At 41.3% G+C, this 13,183-nt stretch overlaps 1 protein-coding gene across 1 annotated transcript; it reads right to left on the reverse strand.

Annotated features, from left to right (window-relative positions):
- Nucleotides 1–7,014: 7,014 nt before the first annotated feature.
- LOC131481618 (olfactory receptor 6C4-like) lies at nucleotides 7,015–7,962 on the reverse strand. The gene has a single exon (XM_058671006.1). The coding sequence runs from the start codon at nucleotides 7,960–7,962 to the stop codon at nucleotides 7,015–7,017; it is 948 nt and encodes a 315-aa protein (XP_058526989.1).
- Between the last annotated feature and the right edge of the window lie 5,221 nt (nucleotides 7,963–13,183).

A 13,183-nucleotide genomic window follows, 5' to 3' on the forward strand; every position in this document is an offset into this window, starting at 1 on the left:
GGTGACACTACTTGTTATTTTTAAAAATATTTGTTTATATTTGCTTGTTTATTTATTTGAAAGGAAAGGGAAACATTATTTTGAAATCTACTGAGAAAAGCCACAAATGCACAAGACACGTCTACTTATACCAGGCCAATTGTATCACCCTGAATCTCAATCAGCCCTCCATGTGGGAAATGGTTGCGGGGCTTAAACTATTTGAGCCATCACTCGTGATCTCCAAGTTATATTATGTGCAGAAAGGATAAATTGAGCATAATACTTAATTCAAATGGAAACATCGCATATGGAATGTTGTCATTCCATTACATCAAACTGGCTGAAATGCTTGTCCCATGAGTTTTAATAGTGTAACATTTTTTGGGCCCCACGGCGTGGCCTAGCTGCTAAGTCCTCGCCTTGAACGCCCCGGGATCCCATATGGGCGCCGGTTCTAATCCCAGAAGCTCCACTTCCCATCCAGCTCCCTGCTTGTGGCCTGGGAAAGCAGTCGAGGATGGCCCAATGCATTGGGACACTGCACCCGCGTGGGAGACCTGGAAGAGGTTCCAGGTTCCCGGCTTTGGATTGGCGCAGCACCGGCCCGTTGCGGCTCACTTGGGGAGTGAATCATCGGATGGATGATCTTCCTCTCTGTCTCTCCTCCTCTCTGTGTATCCGGCTTTCCAATAAAAATGAATAAATTTTTAAGAAAGGAATGTAACATTTTACACATAGCTTTCCCCCTTGCTATATACAAACAAAAACATTTTTATTCATGAGTATAATGACTGAAACGTATAGTTACGAAAACAAAATTTTATTCTAAGTACCTGTCTGCCTAAGGTATAATGGAATGTTAAGAGCATTAGTCATTTTCCTTGCAGTCTATTTTCAAGCAATAAAACAGTATTTCTTTTTTGTGCAACTGAATATATTTTTGTCATACTACTCAGAAAGAACTCACATGTACAGTAAGAGGTATATTAGAAAAATTGGATCTTACAAAAAACAATTTTTGTCATGAAATTCTGTAATGCCACAGAATTCTTTGTTAGGTGTTATGGTTTTAATTTCTAGTTTGTGGACATGAATTCATTTTGAAAAAAAAAAAACATTTTAATGTCCTCAAACTACTGTTACAAGAATTCATTAGTTTGTAAGAGTCACAGAGTAGCATGAATAGGAATGCCGGAGGCTCAGCCCAGCCTCTTTCCTCCCAACATCGGTCAGTAACAGGGTACCTTTCCTTCCATCTGCTGCCAAGTGATGCTGCAGAAGGGAATCTTCTTGATGCTCCCTCTCTATCCAGTTTTGGAATGCCCACCAGCAGACAGAGCAGTGATATGACTTAATTTCAATACTTCTAATTTCTTCTGTCTCTTGGTTTCGACTATGTAACATAAATATTGTCTTTGACCCTGTAAGTCCACAAGCAAATCTCCAGTGACACTTTGCCACACTGAACAAATCGTGTTCCTCTTAAAACTCTGAGCGCTCTTACTTAGCCAAAACAAACAATCCCAATCCTTTTAGTGTGTGAGATCTGTTTGAAGATAAACAGAGTCTATTCGTCTAGAACCAATGAATGATGAGATGACCCTTGCCGCCTAAGCCACGTACTCACCAACACTCGGTTACCAGCCTCTGTGGCGCTTCACTATTCTGAAGAAACTTGTGCATAATACTTGCTAATCACAGATCTTTGATGAGCCCAGGGTTTCCAAGCTAGGAGTAATCAAAACGGTAACACAGTGACAGAAAGGAACTCATCTTTTTCTGTAAATTGCATCTGAGTCCATTGGCACTCCCTAAGATCTCTCATAGACTCGCAGTCGGCTCCAGCTCTCTCAAATTCCTACTTTGTCCTACTGCTACTGCAACAAGTTCTAGCAAATGACCTTACTCCCAGGAAACATGCTGCATGGTAACAATGAGACAAGAAGTAGCCTCCTCACTTGACTTGGTCTGAACTCTCTTATTTAGCCAAAACAAACAGTCCCAACTATTTTACGGTGTGAGAGCTGTTTGAAGAAGAACAGACTTTGCTTCCACTTTTGGATGTAGATTCTGTGTTTCCAAAATACATGTTGGAATATTCAGCTTCCCACTACTCTACCTGTATGATCTGGGAGCATCCCCATATGATTGAGAGCAGAGGCAAAATTTATACAGAGCTTGCCCATCATATGTTTATCATTGGACTGCCTCTCGCCACTCCTCTGTAGCCACCAGGGCCAGTGGGCCATGACATCACTGAGATGGGACAAAGCCATCTACACATCAGTGTCCCTCTAGGAACCTTGGTAGCTGCTAATTGGGCACTGCATAACAGAAAGTTATACAAGCATCACAGTTGTTCTTGCATTGTATGTGCAAGTATAATATTGTACATTTTCCTATGAACATCACTGAAAGTAAAAAGGATCTGTGGTTCAATGGTTTATATTTTCCCAGAGAGTGTAGTGTTACTACATGAAAGTGATAGGTAAAGCAGTGAACTTTGACCCATAGTGGAAGCAATGAGGTGTCCCTCACCCTAACACTGTCATAGCAGTGTACAGCTCAGATAAAACCACACATTTCGGGCCCGGTGGCGTGGCCTAGTGGCTAAGTCCTCGCCTTGAACGCCCCGGAATCCCATATGGGCACAGGTTCTAATCCCGGCAGCTCCACTTCCCATCCAGCTCCCTGCTTGTGGCCTGGGAAAGCAGTCGAGGACGGCCCAATGCATTGGGACCCTGCACCCGTGTGGGAGACCCGGAAGAGATTCCAGGTTCCCGGCTTCAGATCAGCGCGCACCGGCCTGTTGCGGCTCACTTGGGGAGTGAATCTTCGGACGGAAGATCTTCCTCTCTGTCTCTCCACCTCTGTGTATATCTGACTTTGTAATAAATAAATAAATCTTTAAAAAAAAAAAAAACCTACACATTTCTGTAGCAGGCAGACATCATAACACCCCACATGTCCCCCATTTCACCAAAAATTAACTTGTCATACAAAGAAATTAAGTATCACAATTGAAATTCAACACAATCAATAGATTGCAAGATGAAGATGACAGAGATGCAAGAAACATTGGAGAATAGCTTGTGGAGGACTGAGGTAAGTTCTACTTCAGACATTTGGTAGAATTGAGCAGTGAAGCCTTGCAGTCCATGGCTTTCCTTGGTTGCCAGTCATTTAATTACTGATTGAATCTCAGTCATTGTTATAGATCTGCTTAGATTATTGATTGCCTCATGATTTGATTTGGGTAATGTGTGTGTCCGGAAGCCTATCCATCTCATCTAGATCTTCTGATGTGTTAGTGTCCAGTTGCTTGTAATCATTCCTGATTATGCTATGACTGTCTGAAATGCCCATTGTTATATTTCCTTTTTGGTCTCTGATTCTTTTGATGTTTATCTTCTCCCTGCTATGTGTGTGTGTGTGTGTGTGTGTGTGTGTGTGTGTGTGTGTGTGTTTTGACCAGTTGGGGTAGTGGGAATCTAGTTTGTGGATTTTCTCAAGGAACCAGCTCTATGATTCATTAATCTTTTGTGTTGTTCTTTGGGTCTCTGTTTGGCTTATTTTCTCCCTCATTTTGATTATTTCTTTTTTTATTGCTAACCTTGGGATTGTTTTGCTGTTGTTTTTATAGTTCCTTCACACATATGGAGAGCACATTTACTTGGGGACTTTCTGATTTCTAGAAATTAGCATTCCTCTTAATACTGCCTTGAGTTAAGTTTTGGTAAGTTGTTCTGGAGTCCTCATTGGTTTCAAAGAACTCTTTTCTTTTCCCCCTCTGGTTTCTTCTATACACCCGACTGTTCATGTCGCGTCATATTATTCAGTCTCCAGGTATCTGCACACTCCCCAGGGTATTTTGGCTTGTTGGTCTCCAGCTTCATTCCATCATGGTCTGAGAAGATACATGGTATGATGTCAATTTTTACCAATTTGCTGAAGCCTGTTTTGTGGCTTAGAATATGATCAGTCCTGGAGAAGGTTCCATGTGCTGATGAAAGGAAGGAGTGTTTTGCAACTGTAGGATGAAAGGTTTCATGGATATCAGTTAAATTCATCGATTCTATTGTCTGAGTGTGGTTCATTATTTCCTGGATGGTTTTCTACCTCATCCGTCTGTTCATTGAGGCTACGGGCATATTAGCGTCCCCCACTCTTATAGTATTGGAGTGTATTTCTTCATTGAAATGTTATGCAGTCACCACCTCTATCTTAATTTCAAATAGTTTATCGACACAGAGGCAACCCCATCTTCATTAAAAGGGTTTGTTCCTCATTTTCCCCATTTTACGCCATTTTCCCCATTTTAGCTTACACACAAAATCATTAAAACAGGAATTCATGGAGTGTCCTCGGAGGCCAAGCACTCTGAGGTCATCCACTCTCAGTTCAATCTCCCACATAGATAGAAGAAGTCCAAATCCCTCCTCTCAGGGTCCAGTGTCACAGGAACAACAGCCAGGAGCCTGAGTGGTCTGCAGAAACAGAAGAACAATAAACTCCCTTCAAGACTAGGGAGAGGAGCTTTCTCTGGTCCTTGCTTAGTTCCAACTTTGGATCCCCACCCTCTCCTGCAATGACTATCAGGGTCGCCCCAGAGCTCTTCCCCGGCCCACTAAAAAACAAAACAAACAACACCAAAAAAATTAGAATAGACAGAGAACAACAAGGAAAGCTTGGAACCAGACAGGAAATGGTCAGCGGGGACTCACATATACCTTACTAGGTAGGACACAAAAATAAGTTACTCCTAACTAGGGTATTGAAGATTTCTCTGCACACCCCTCCTAAAACTGTTCTGTGCCTCAACTGGTGACATATGTCTTGTTAAAGCTATAAGCCAGTTTGGACTATCCTAAACTCTGCCTAGTTCAGTAAAAATTATGCTTCAATACAATAAACTGCTAAATACAAAAATGAAAATGGACACAAGATAGCTCAATAGTATCCTATAGCCAGTTTAAGGTGGATAGAAGCCAGTTGTATATAAGCTGAAATTGAAATGTTAATGAAGTAGTCAGAGGATGTGGTTAGGAACCTGCATTTTCTAACATATCAGTCACTCAATACAATGTCAATTAACCCCATAATGTTGTAAACTGTGGTTGATGCTATGTTATGGTTTTTAATTGGTCGGGATGATATTCTGCCAGCTCCACCCTTAGACCAGAGATGGTCTCCCCAAGAAACTGTTGAATTGATCTGGACAATAAGATGCTGGACTCTATGCATGGTACATGCTTGCAATGAAACAAACAAGACTGGATTTGAACTGTAACACTAAAATAAGGTGAGTAATCCACCATGGGGGGAGGGCACAGAGAGGGGTCGGGGGAACCTCAGAGCCTAAGAAACGATGTCATAAAATGAAATGAAATAAAAAAACCCAGAAATTTAATAAACACATGCACATATCAATTCACAACAGTGTTATTCAAACAGACTAATGCATTAAAAACGAGGAACACTTATATTGTATCCAGTTGTGATAAACAAGTGGTGTTAATCACTCATAATGTAATTTTTAAGCTATGAAATTTACATCTTTAGGAAAAGCGAGATGAATATATTTTATACTAGCTCTGTTTGTTTCCGTTTATTACCGAAGATGAAGCACTATATGAGAGTAACATTTTCACTTTTTACAGATGTGAAAAACAATATCCTACAATTTACATGTCAATCTGGGAAAGGTGCTCAAAGTAGTCCATTCAACCAACATTAGAAAAAGACACAAACCTTAACATATGTGTGTGGAAATTCAATATGCATAGGGTAAATAAAATGCACTTTTGAGTGAAGTCTACTGTTTAAGCTTTTTACATTTTTATTTTTTGTCATTTATCTCCCTATACTCTTCACTGCACAGTCATTTGTTAACTCACAAAACAGTGTGGTCAAAGTAAAACATGGTCAGTTTCCTGTAACCAAGTATACCAAGAGAACCTACAGGGGTTTGCCTACAATCCATCGTTTCTGGTCACCATCCCTGATGACTAAGCTACAACTGCAACATGAATTCTTCTGGAAAAATATCCCATCATCATCCCTGTGCCAATGTCAAGTGCTAATTTTAAAACACTGTGTTGCATATCACACAAAATAGCAATAATGTCATTCACATTAGTTCTAAAATGGGCATTTAAAAGGGATCACAGCCTACCCTCTTATTTTTCAATGAAGACGATGTTTCAGAGGAACTTTTGGAAAGAGTCATGCCTCAGTTGGACTTTTCTCACCTCTAATCAAATTTCCATGTGTCCCTTTGATTTCTATGTGTCAAGAAAAAATGTTTAGTCGCCAGTTCCTTATTCCAGAACTCATAGTGTATTCTGGCTATGTAACAGAATAGGCTTAGCCAACCAGTGAAGCCAGCAAGGATTTTTCTACCAGATTCAGTGTGACTTCATCCTAAGGAGAATAAAATTGTAGAGCTTTCTTTAACTTAGTTATATAACTCCGTAATGATACATTTATGTAATTGTCTCATTTACACAAAAATCAACATGACAAACATGGTACTGAATCACTTTAGTTTATTCATAGACTTTCAGTAATATTCCATATATATATATATATGTATGTACAAGTGGTGAATGTGTGTCTTTATTCAACATTCAGTTGCGCAGTAAGGTTCAGTCAACCTTGATTCAATGACAAACATGAGCATTATGATTTTTCTGAATAGCCTTAAAATGCAATATTTAAAATCACTTTCCCACAGTTCAAATTGCAGGCACATATAATACATTCAAGGTTTTGATGATATTCATACAATATTTTTGAATCCCATGGATTTGAAACTGATTAGAAGAAGATACTAGAAATCTATTCATAGTAACAGTCAACCAATTAGAATTTTCACAATGCATTATAACATCAGTTAGTTCCTATTTTAAGATAAACTCTTAAGCACGAAAAAAAGTGATTCTAAATTGCATGTATGTAGAAGATTCTGTATATTGAGCAGGACTGGATTCCATCAGACGAAGGAGCACCCTCTACTGAGAAGCTGGGAGTCTACTTCACCCTGCACAGAGCATCCCTCAGAGCCTGGTGCACCTGCTTGTTGCGCAGGGTGTAGATGACAGGGTTCAGCACAGGGGTCACCACTGTGTTCACCAGAGCAGCCTGTCTGTTGAAGTCCACCCTGCTCGTCTGCTTTGGTTTGATGTATATAAAAAAGCAGCTGCCATACATGAGAGAGAGGACAATGAGGTGAGATGAGCAGGTGGAGAACGCTTTCTTTCGCTCCTTGGCTGATGGCAGCCTCACTATTGTGATTACAATGTTGCTGTATGCAATGATGGTTAAAAGGAAGGATGTAAAAAGAACTAAAAAAGCAAGATTGAAGAACAACGTCTCAATAGACATGGTTTCCGAGCAAGAGAGCTTAGCCAAGGGCCCAAAATCACAGAAGAAGTGGAGGATGACATTGGGGCCACAGAAGGACAACTGGGATAGCGTCACTACTGGAACCAGCATGAAGAGGAATCCCAAAGCTAGGCAGGCAGTGACCAGGAGGACGCACACTTTGGGGCTCATGATGCTGGAGTAACGCAGAGGTTTGCAAATGGCCAGGTACCGATCCAGGGACAACACAGCCATAAGGAAGAAGATAGTTGCTCCCAGGATAAGAAAGAAAAAGGCTTGTGTGAAGCATGCAGCAAAGGAAATCGTTTGCTTCCCTGACAGGAAGATGGTCAGCAGTTTGGGAATAACAGAGTTTATGAAGCAACATTCCACAAAGGAGAAACTGCTGAGGAAGAAGTACATGGGTGTCTGGAGGCGACGGTCAGCCCAGGTGACGGTGATGATGAGCGTGTTTCCCATGAGGGAGGCCAGGTATGCCAGCAGGTGCACCAGGAACAAGATGTTCCCCAGGTGCTGGATCGCAGGGAACCCCTCCAGGATGAACTCCTGCACTGAAGTGTTGCTTCCGGCATGCCTCATCAGCAGCTTTTCCATTTCCTCTACAACTTTCGCCGTGCTGACTTGCGATGTCAGAACTGTTGAAAGCAGAATTATATTTCATTTGTCTTACTGTAGCTTAGGCCATTGGACTGTGTGTGTGTAGGTGACACTACTTGTTATTTTTAAAAATATTTGTTTATATTTGCTTGTTTATTTATTTGAAAGGAAAGGGAAACATTATTTTGAAATCTACTGAGAAAAGCCACAAATGCACAAGACACGTCTACTTATACCAGGCCAATTGTATCACCCTGAATCTCAATCAGCCCTCCATGTGGGAAATGGTTGCGGGGCTTAAACTATTTGAGCCATCACTCGTGATCTCCAAGTTATATTATGTGCAGAAAGGATAAATTGAGCATAATACTTAATTCAAATGGAAACATCGCATATGGAATGTTGTCATTCCATTACATCAAACTGGCTGAAATGCTTGTCCCATGAGTTTTAATAGTGTAACATTTTTTGGGCCCCACGGCGTGGCCTAGCTGCTAAGTCCTCGCCTTGAACGCCCCGGGATCCCATATGGGCGCCGGTTCTAATCCCAGAAGCTCCACTTCCCATCCAGCTCCCTGCTTGTGGCCTGGGAAAGCAGTCGAGGATGGCCCAATGCATTGGGACACTGCACCCGCGTGGGAGACCTGGAAGAGGTTCCAGGTTCCCGGCTTTGGATTGGCGCAGCACCGGCCCGTTGCGGCTCACTTGGGGAGTGAATCATCGGATGGATGATCTTCCTCTCTGTCTCTCCTCCTCTCTGTGTATCCGGCTTTCCAATAAAAATGAATAAATTTTTAAGAAAGGAATGTAACATTTTACACATAGCTTTCCCCCTTGCTATATACAAACAAAAACATTTTTATTCATGAGTATAATGACTGAAACGTATAGTTACGAAAACAAAATTTTATTCTAAGTACCTGTCTGCCTAAGGTATAATGGAATGTTAAGAGCATTAGTCATTTTCTTTGCAGTCTATTTTCAAGCAATAAAACAGTATTTCTTTTTTGTGCAACTGAATATATTTTTGTCATACTACTCAGAAAGAACTCACATGTACAGTAAGAGGTATATTAGAAAAATTGGATCTTACAAAAAACAATTTTTGTCATGAAATTCTGTAATGCCACAGAATTCTTTGTTAGGTGTTATGGTTTTAATTTCTAGTTTGTGGACATGAATTCATTTTGAAAAAAAAAAAACATTTTAATGTCCTCAAACTACTGTTACAAGAATTCATTAGTTTGTAAGAGTCACAGAGTAGCATGAATAGGAATGCCAGAGGCTCAGCCCAGCCTCTTTCCTCCCAACATCGGTCAGTAACAGGGTACCTTTCCTTCCATCTGCTGCCAAGTGATGCTGCAGAAGGGAATCTTCTTGATGCTCCCTCTCTATCCAGTTTTGGAATGCCCACCAGCAGACAGAGCAGTGATATGACTTAATTTCAATACTTCTAATTTCTTCTGTCTCTTGGTTTCGACTATGTAACATAAATATTGTCTTTGACCCTGTAAGTCCACAAGCAAATCTCCAGTGACACTTTGCCACACTGAACAAATCGTGTTCCTCTTAAAACTCTGAGCGCTCTTACTTAGCCAAAACAAACAATCCCAATCCTTTTAGTGTGTGAGATCTGTTTGAAGATAAACAGAGTCTATTCGTCTAGAACCAATGAATGATGAGATGACCCTTGCCGCCTAAGCCACGTACTCACCAACACTCGGTTACCAGCCTCTGTGGCGCTTCACTATTCTGAAGAAACTTGTGCATAATACTTGCTAATCACAGATCTTTGATGAGCCCAGGGTTTCCAAGCTAGGAGTAATCAAAACGGTAACACAGTGACAGAAAGGAACTCATCTTTTTCTGTAAATTGCATCTGAGTCCATTGGCACTCCCTAAGATCTCTCATAGACTCGCAGTCGGCTCCAGCTCTCTCAAATTCCTACTTTGTCCTACTGCTACTGCAACAAGTTCTAGCAAATGACCTTACTCCCAGGAAACATGCTGCATGGTAACAATGAGACAAGAAGTAGCCTCCTCACTTGACTTGGTCTGAACTCTCTTATTTAGCCAAAACAAACAGTCCCAACTATTTTACGGTGTGAGAGCTGTTTGAAGAAGAACAGACTTTGCTTCCACTTTTGGATGTAGATTCTGTGTTTCCAAAATACATGTTGGAATATTCAGCTTCCCACTACTCTACCTGTATGATCTGGGAGCATCCCCATATGATTGAGAGCAGAGGCAAAATTTATACAGAGCTTGCCCATCATATGTTTATCATTGGACTGCCTCTCGCCACTCCTCTGTAGCCACCAGGGCCAGTGGGCCATGACATCACTGAGATGGGACAAAGCCATCTACACATCAGTGTCCCTCTAGGAACCTTGGTAGCTGCTAATTGGGCACTGCATAACAGAAAGTTATACAAGCATCACAGTTGTTCTTGCATTGTATGTGCAAGTATAATATTGTACATTTTCCTATGAACATCACTGAAAGTAAAAAGGATCTGTGGTTCAATGGTTTATATTTTCCCAGAGAGTGTAGTGTTACTACATGAAAGTGATAGGTAAAGCAGTGAACTTTGACCCATAGTGGAAGCAATGAGGTGCCCCTCACCCTAACACTGTCATAGCAGTGTACAGCTCAGATAAAACCACACGTTTCAGGCCCGGTGGCGTGGCCTAGCGGCTAAGTCCTCGCCTTGAACGCCCCGGAATCCCATATGGGCGCCGGTTCTAATCCCGGCAGCTCCACTTCCCATCAAGCTCCCTGCTTGTGGCCTGGGAAAGCAGTCGAGGACGGCCCAATGCATTGGGACCCTGCACCCGCGTGGGAGACCCGGAAGAGATTCCAGGTTCCCGGCTTCAGATCAGCGTGCACCGGCCTGTTGCGGCTCACTTGGGGAGTGAATCTTCGGACGGAAGATCTTCCTCTCTGTCTCTCCACCTCTGTGTATATCTGACTTTGTAATAAATAAATAAATCTTTAAAAAAAAAAAAACCTACACATTTCTGTAGCAGGCAGACATCATAACACCCCACATGTGCCCCATTTCACCAAAAATTAACTTGTCATACAAAGAAATTAAGTATCACAATTGAAATTCAACACAATCAATAGATTGCAAGATGAAGATGACAGAGATGCAAGAAACATTGGAGAATAGCTTGTGGAGGACTGAGGTAAGTTCTACTTCAGACATTTGGTAGAATTGAGCAGTGAAGCCTTGCAGGCCATGGCTTTCCTTGGTTGCCAGTCATTTAATTACTGATTGAATCTCAGTCATTGTTATAGATCTGCTTAGATTATTGATTGCCTCATGATTTGATTTGGGTAATGTGCGTGTCCGGAAGTCTATCCATCTCATCTAGATCTTCTGATGTGTTAGTGTCCAGTTGCTTGTAATCATTCCTGATTATGCTATGACTGTCTGAAATGCCCATTGTTATATTTCCGTTTTGGTCTCTGATTCTTTTGATGTTTATCTTCTCCCTGCTATGTGTGTGTGTGTGTGTGTGTGTGTGTGTGTGTGTGTGTGTGTGTGTGTGTGTTTTGACCAGTTGGGGTAGTGGGAATCTAGTTTGTGGATTTTCTCAAGGAACCAGCTCTATGATTCATTAATCTTTTGTGTTGTTCTTTGGGTCTCTGTTTGGCTTATTTTCTCCCTCATTTTGATTATTTCTTTTTTTATTGCTAACCTTGGGATTGTTTTGCTGTTGTTTTTATAGTTCCTTCACACATATGGAGAGCACATTTACTTGGGGACTTTCTGATTTCTAGAAATTAGCATTCCTCTTAATACTGCCTTGAGTTAAGTTTTGGTAAGTTGTTCTGGAGTCCTCATTGGTTTCAAAGAACTCTTTTCTTTCCCCCCTCTGGTTTCTTCTATACACCCGACTGTTCATGTCGCGTCATATTATTCAGTCTCCAGGTATCTGCACACTCCCCAGGGTATTTTGGCTTGTTGGTCTCCAGCTTCATTCCATCATGGTCTGAGAAGATACATGGTATGATGTCAATTTTTACCAATTTGCTGAAGCCTGTTTTGTGGCTTAGAATATGATCAGTCCTGGAGAAGGTTCCATGTGCTGATGAAAGGAAGGAGTGTTTTGCAACTGTAGGATGAAAGGTTTCATGGATATCAGTTAAATTCATCGATTCTATTGTCTGAGTGTGGTTCATTATTTCCTGGATGGTTTTCTACCTCATCCGTCTGTTCATTGAGGTTACGGGCATATTAGTGTCCCCCACTCTTATAGTATTGGAGTGTATTTCTTCATTGAAATGTTATGCAGTCACCACCTCTATCTTAATTTCAAATAGTTTATCGACACAGAGGCAACCCCATCTTCATTAAAAGGGTTTGTTCCTCATTTTCCCCATTTTACGCCATTTTCCCCATTTTAGCTTACACACAAAATCATTAAAACAGGAATTCATGGAGTGTCCTCGGAGGCCAAGCACTCTGAGGTCATCCACTCTCAGTTCAATCTCCCACATAGATAGAAGAAGTCCAAATCCCTCCTCTCAGGGTCCAGTGTCACAGGAACAACAGCCAGGAGCCTGAGTGGTCTGCAGAAACAGAAGAACAATAAACTCCCTTCAGGACTAGGGAGAGGAGCTTTCTCTGGTCCTTGCTTAGTTCCAACTTTGGATCCCCACCCTCTCCTGCAATGACTATCAGGGTCGCCCCAGAGCTCCTCCCCCGCCCACTAAAAAACAAAACAAACAACACCAAAAAAAATTAGAATAGACAGAGAACAACAAGGAAAGCTTGGAACCAGACAGGAAATGGTCAGCGGGGACTCACATATACCTTACTAGGTAGGACACAAAAATAAGTTACTCCTAACTAGGGTATTGAAGATTTCTCTGCACACCCCTCCTAAAACTGTTCTGTGCCTCAACAGGTGACATATGTCTTGTTAAAGCTATAAGCCAGTTTGGACTATCCTAAACTCTGCCTAGTTCAGTAAAAATTATGCTTCAATACAATAAACTGCTAAATACAAAAATGAAAATGGACACGAGATAGCTCAATAGTATCCTATAGCCAGTTTAAGGTGGATAGAAGCCAGTTGTATATAAGCTGAAATTGAAATGTTAATGAAGTAGTCAGAGGATGTGGTTAGGAACCTGCATTTTCTAACATATCAGTCACTCAATACAATGTCAATTAACCCCATAATGTTGTAAACTGTGGTTGATG

This window comes from Ochotona princeps, chromosome 13, assembly GCF_030435755.1.
Source record: "Ochotona princeps isolate mOchPri1 chromosome 13, mOchPri1.hap1, whole genome shotgun sequence".
Classification (NCBI taxonomy): Eukaryota; Metazoa; Chordata; class Mammalia; order Lagomorpha; family Ochotonidae; genus Ochotona; species Ochotona princeps.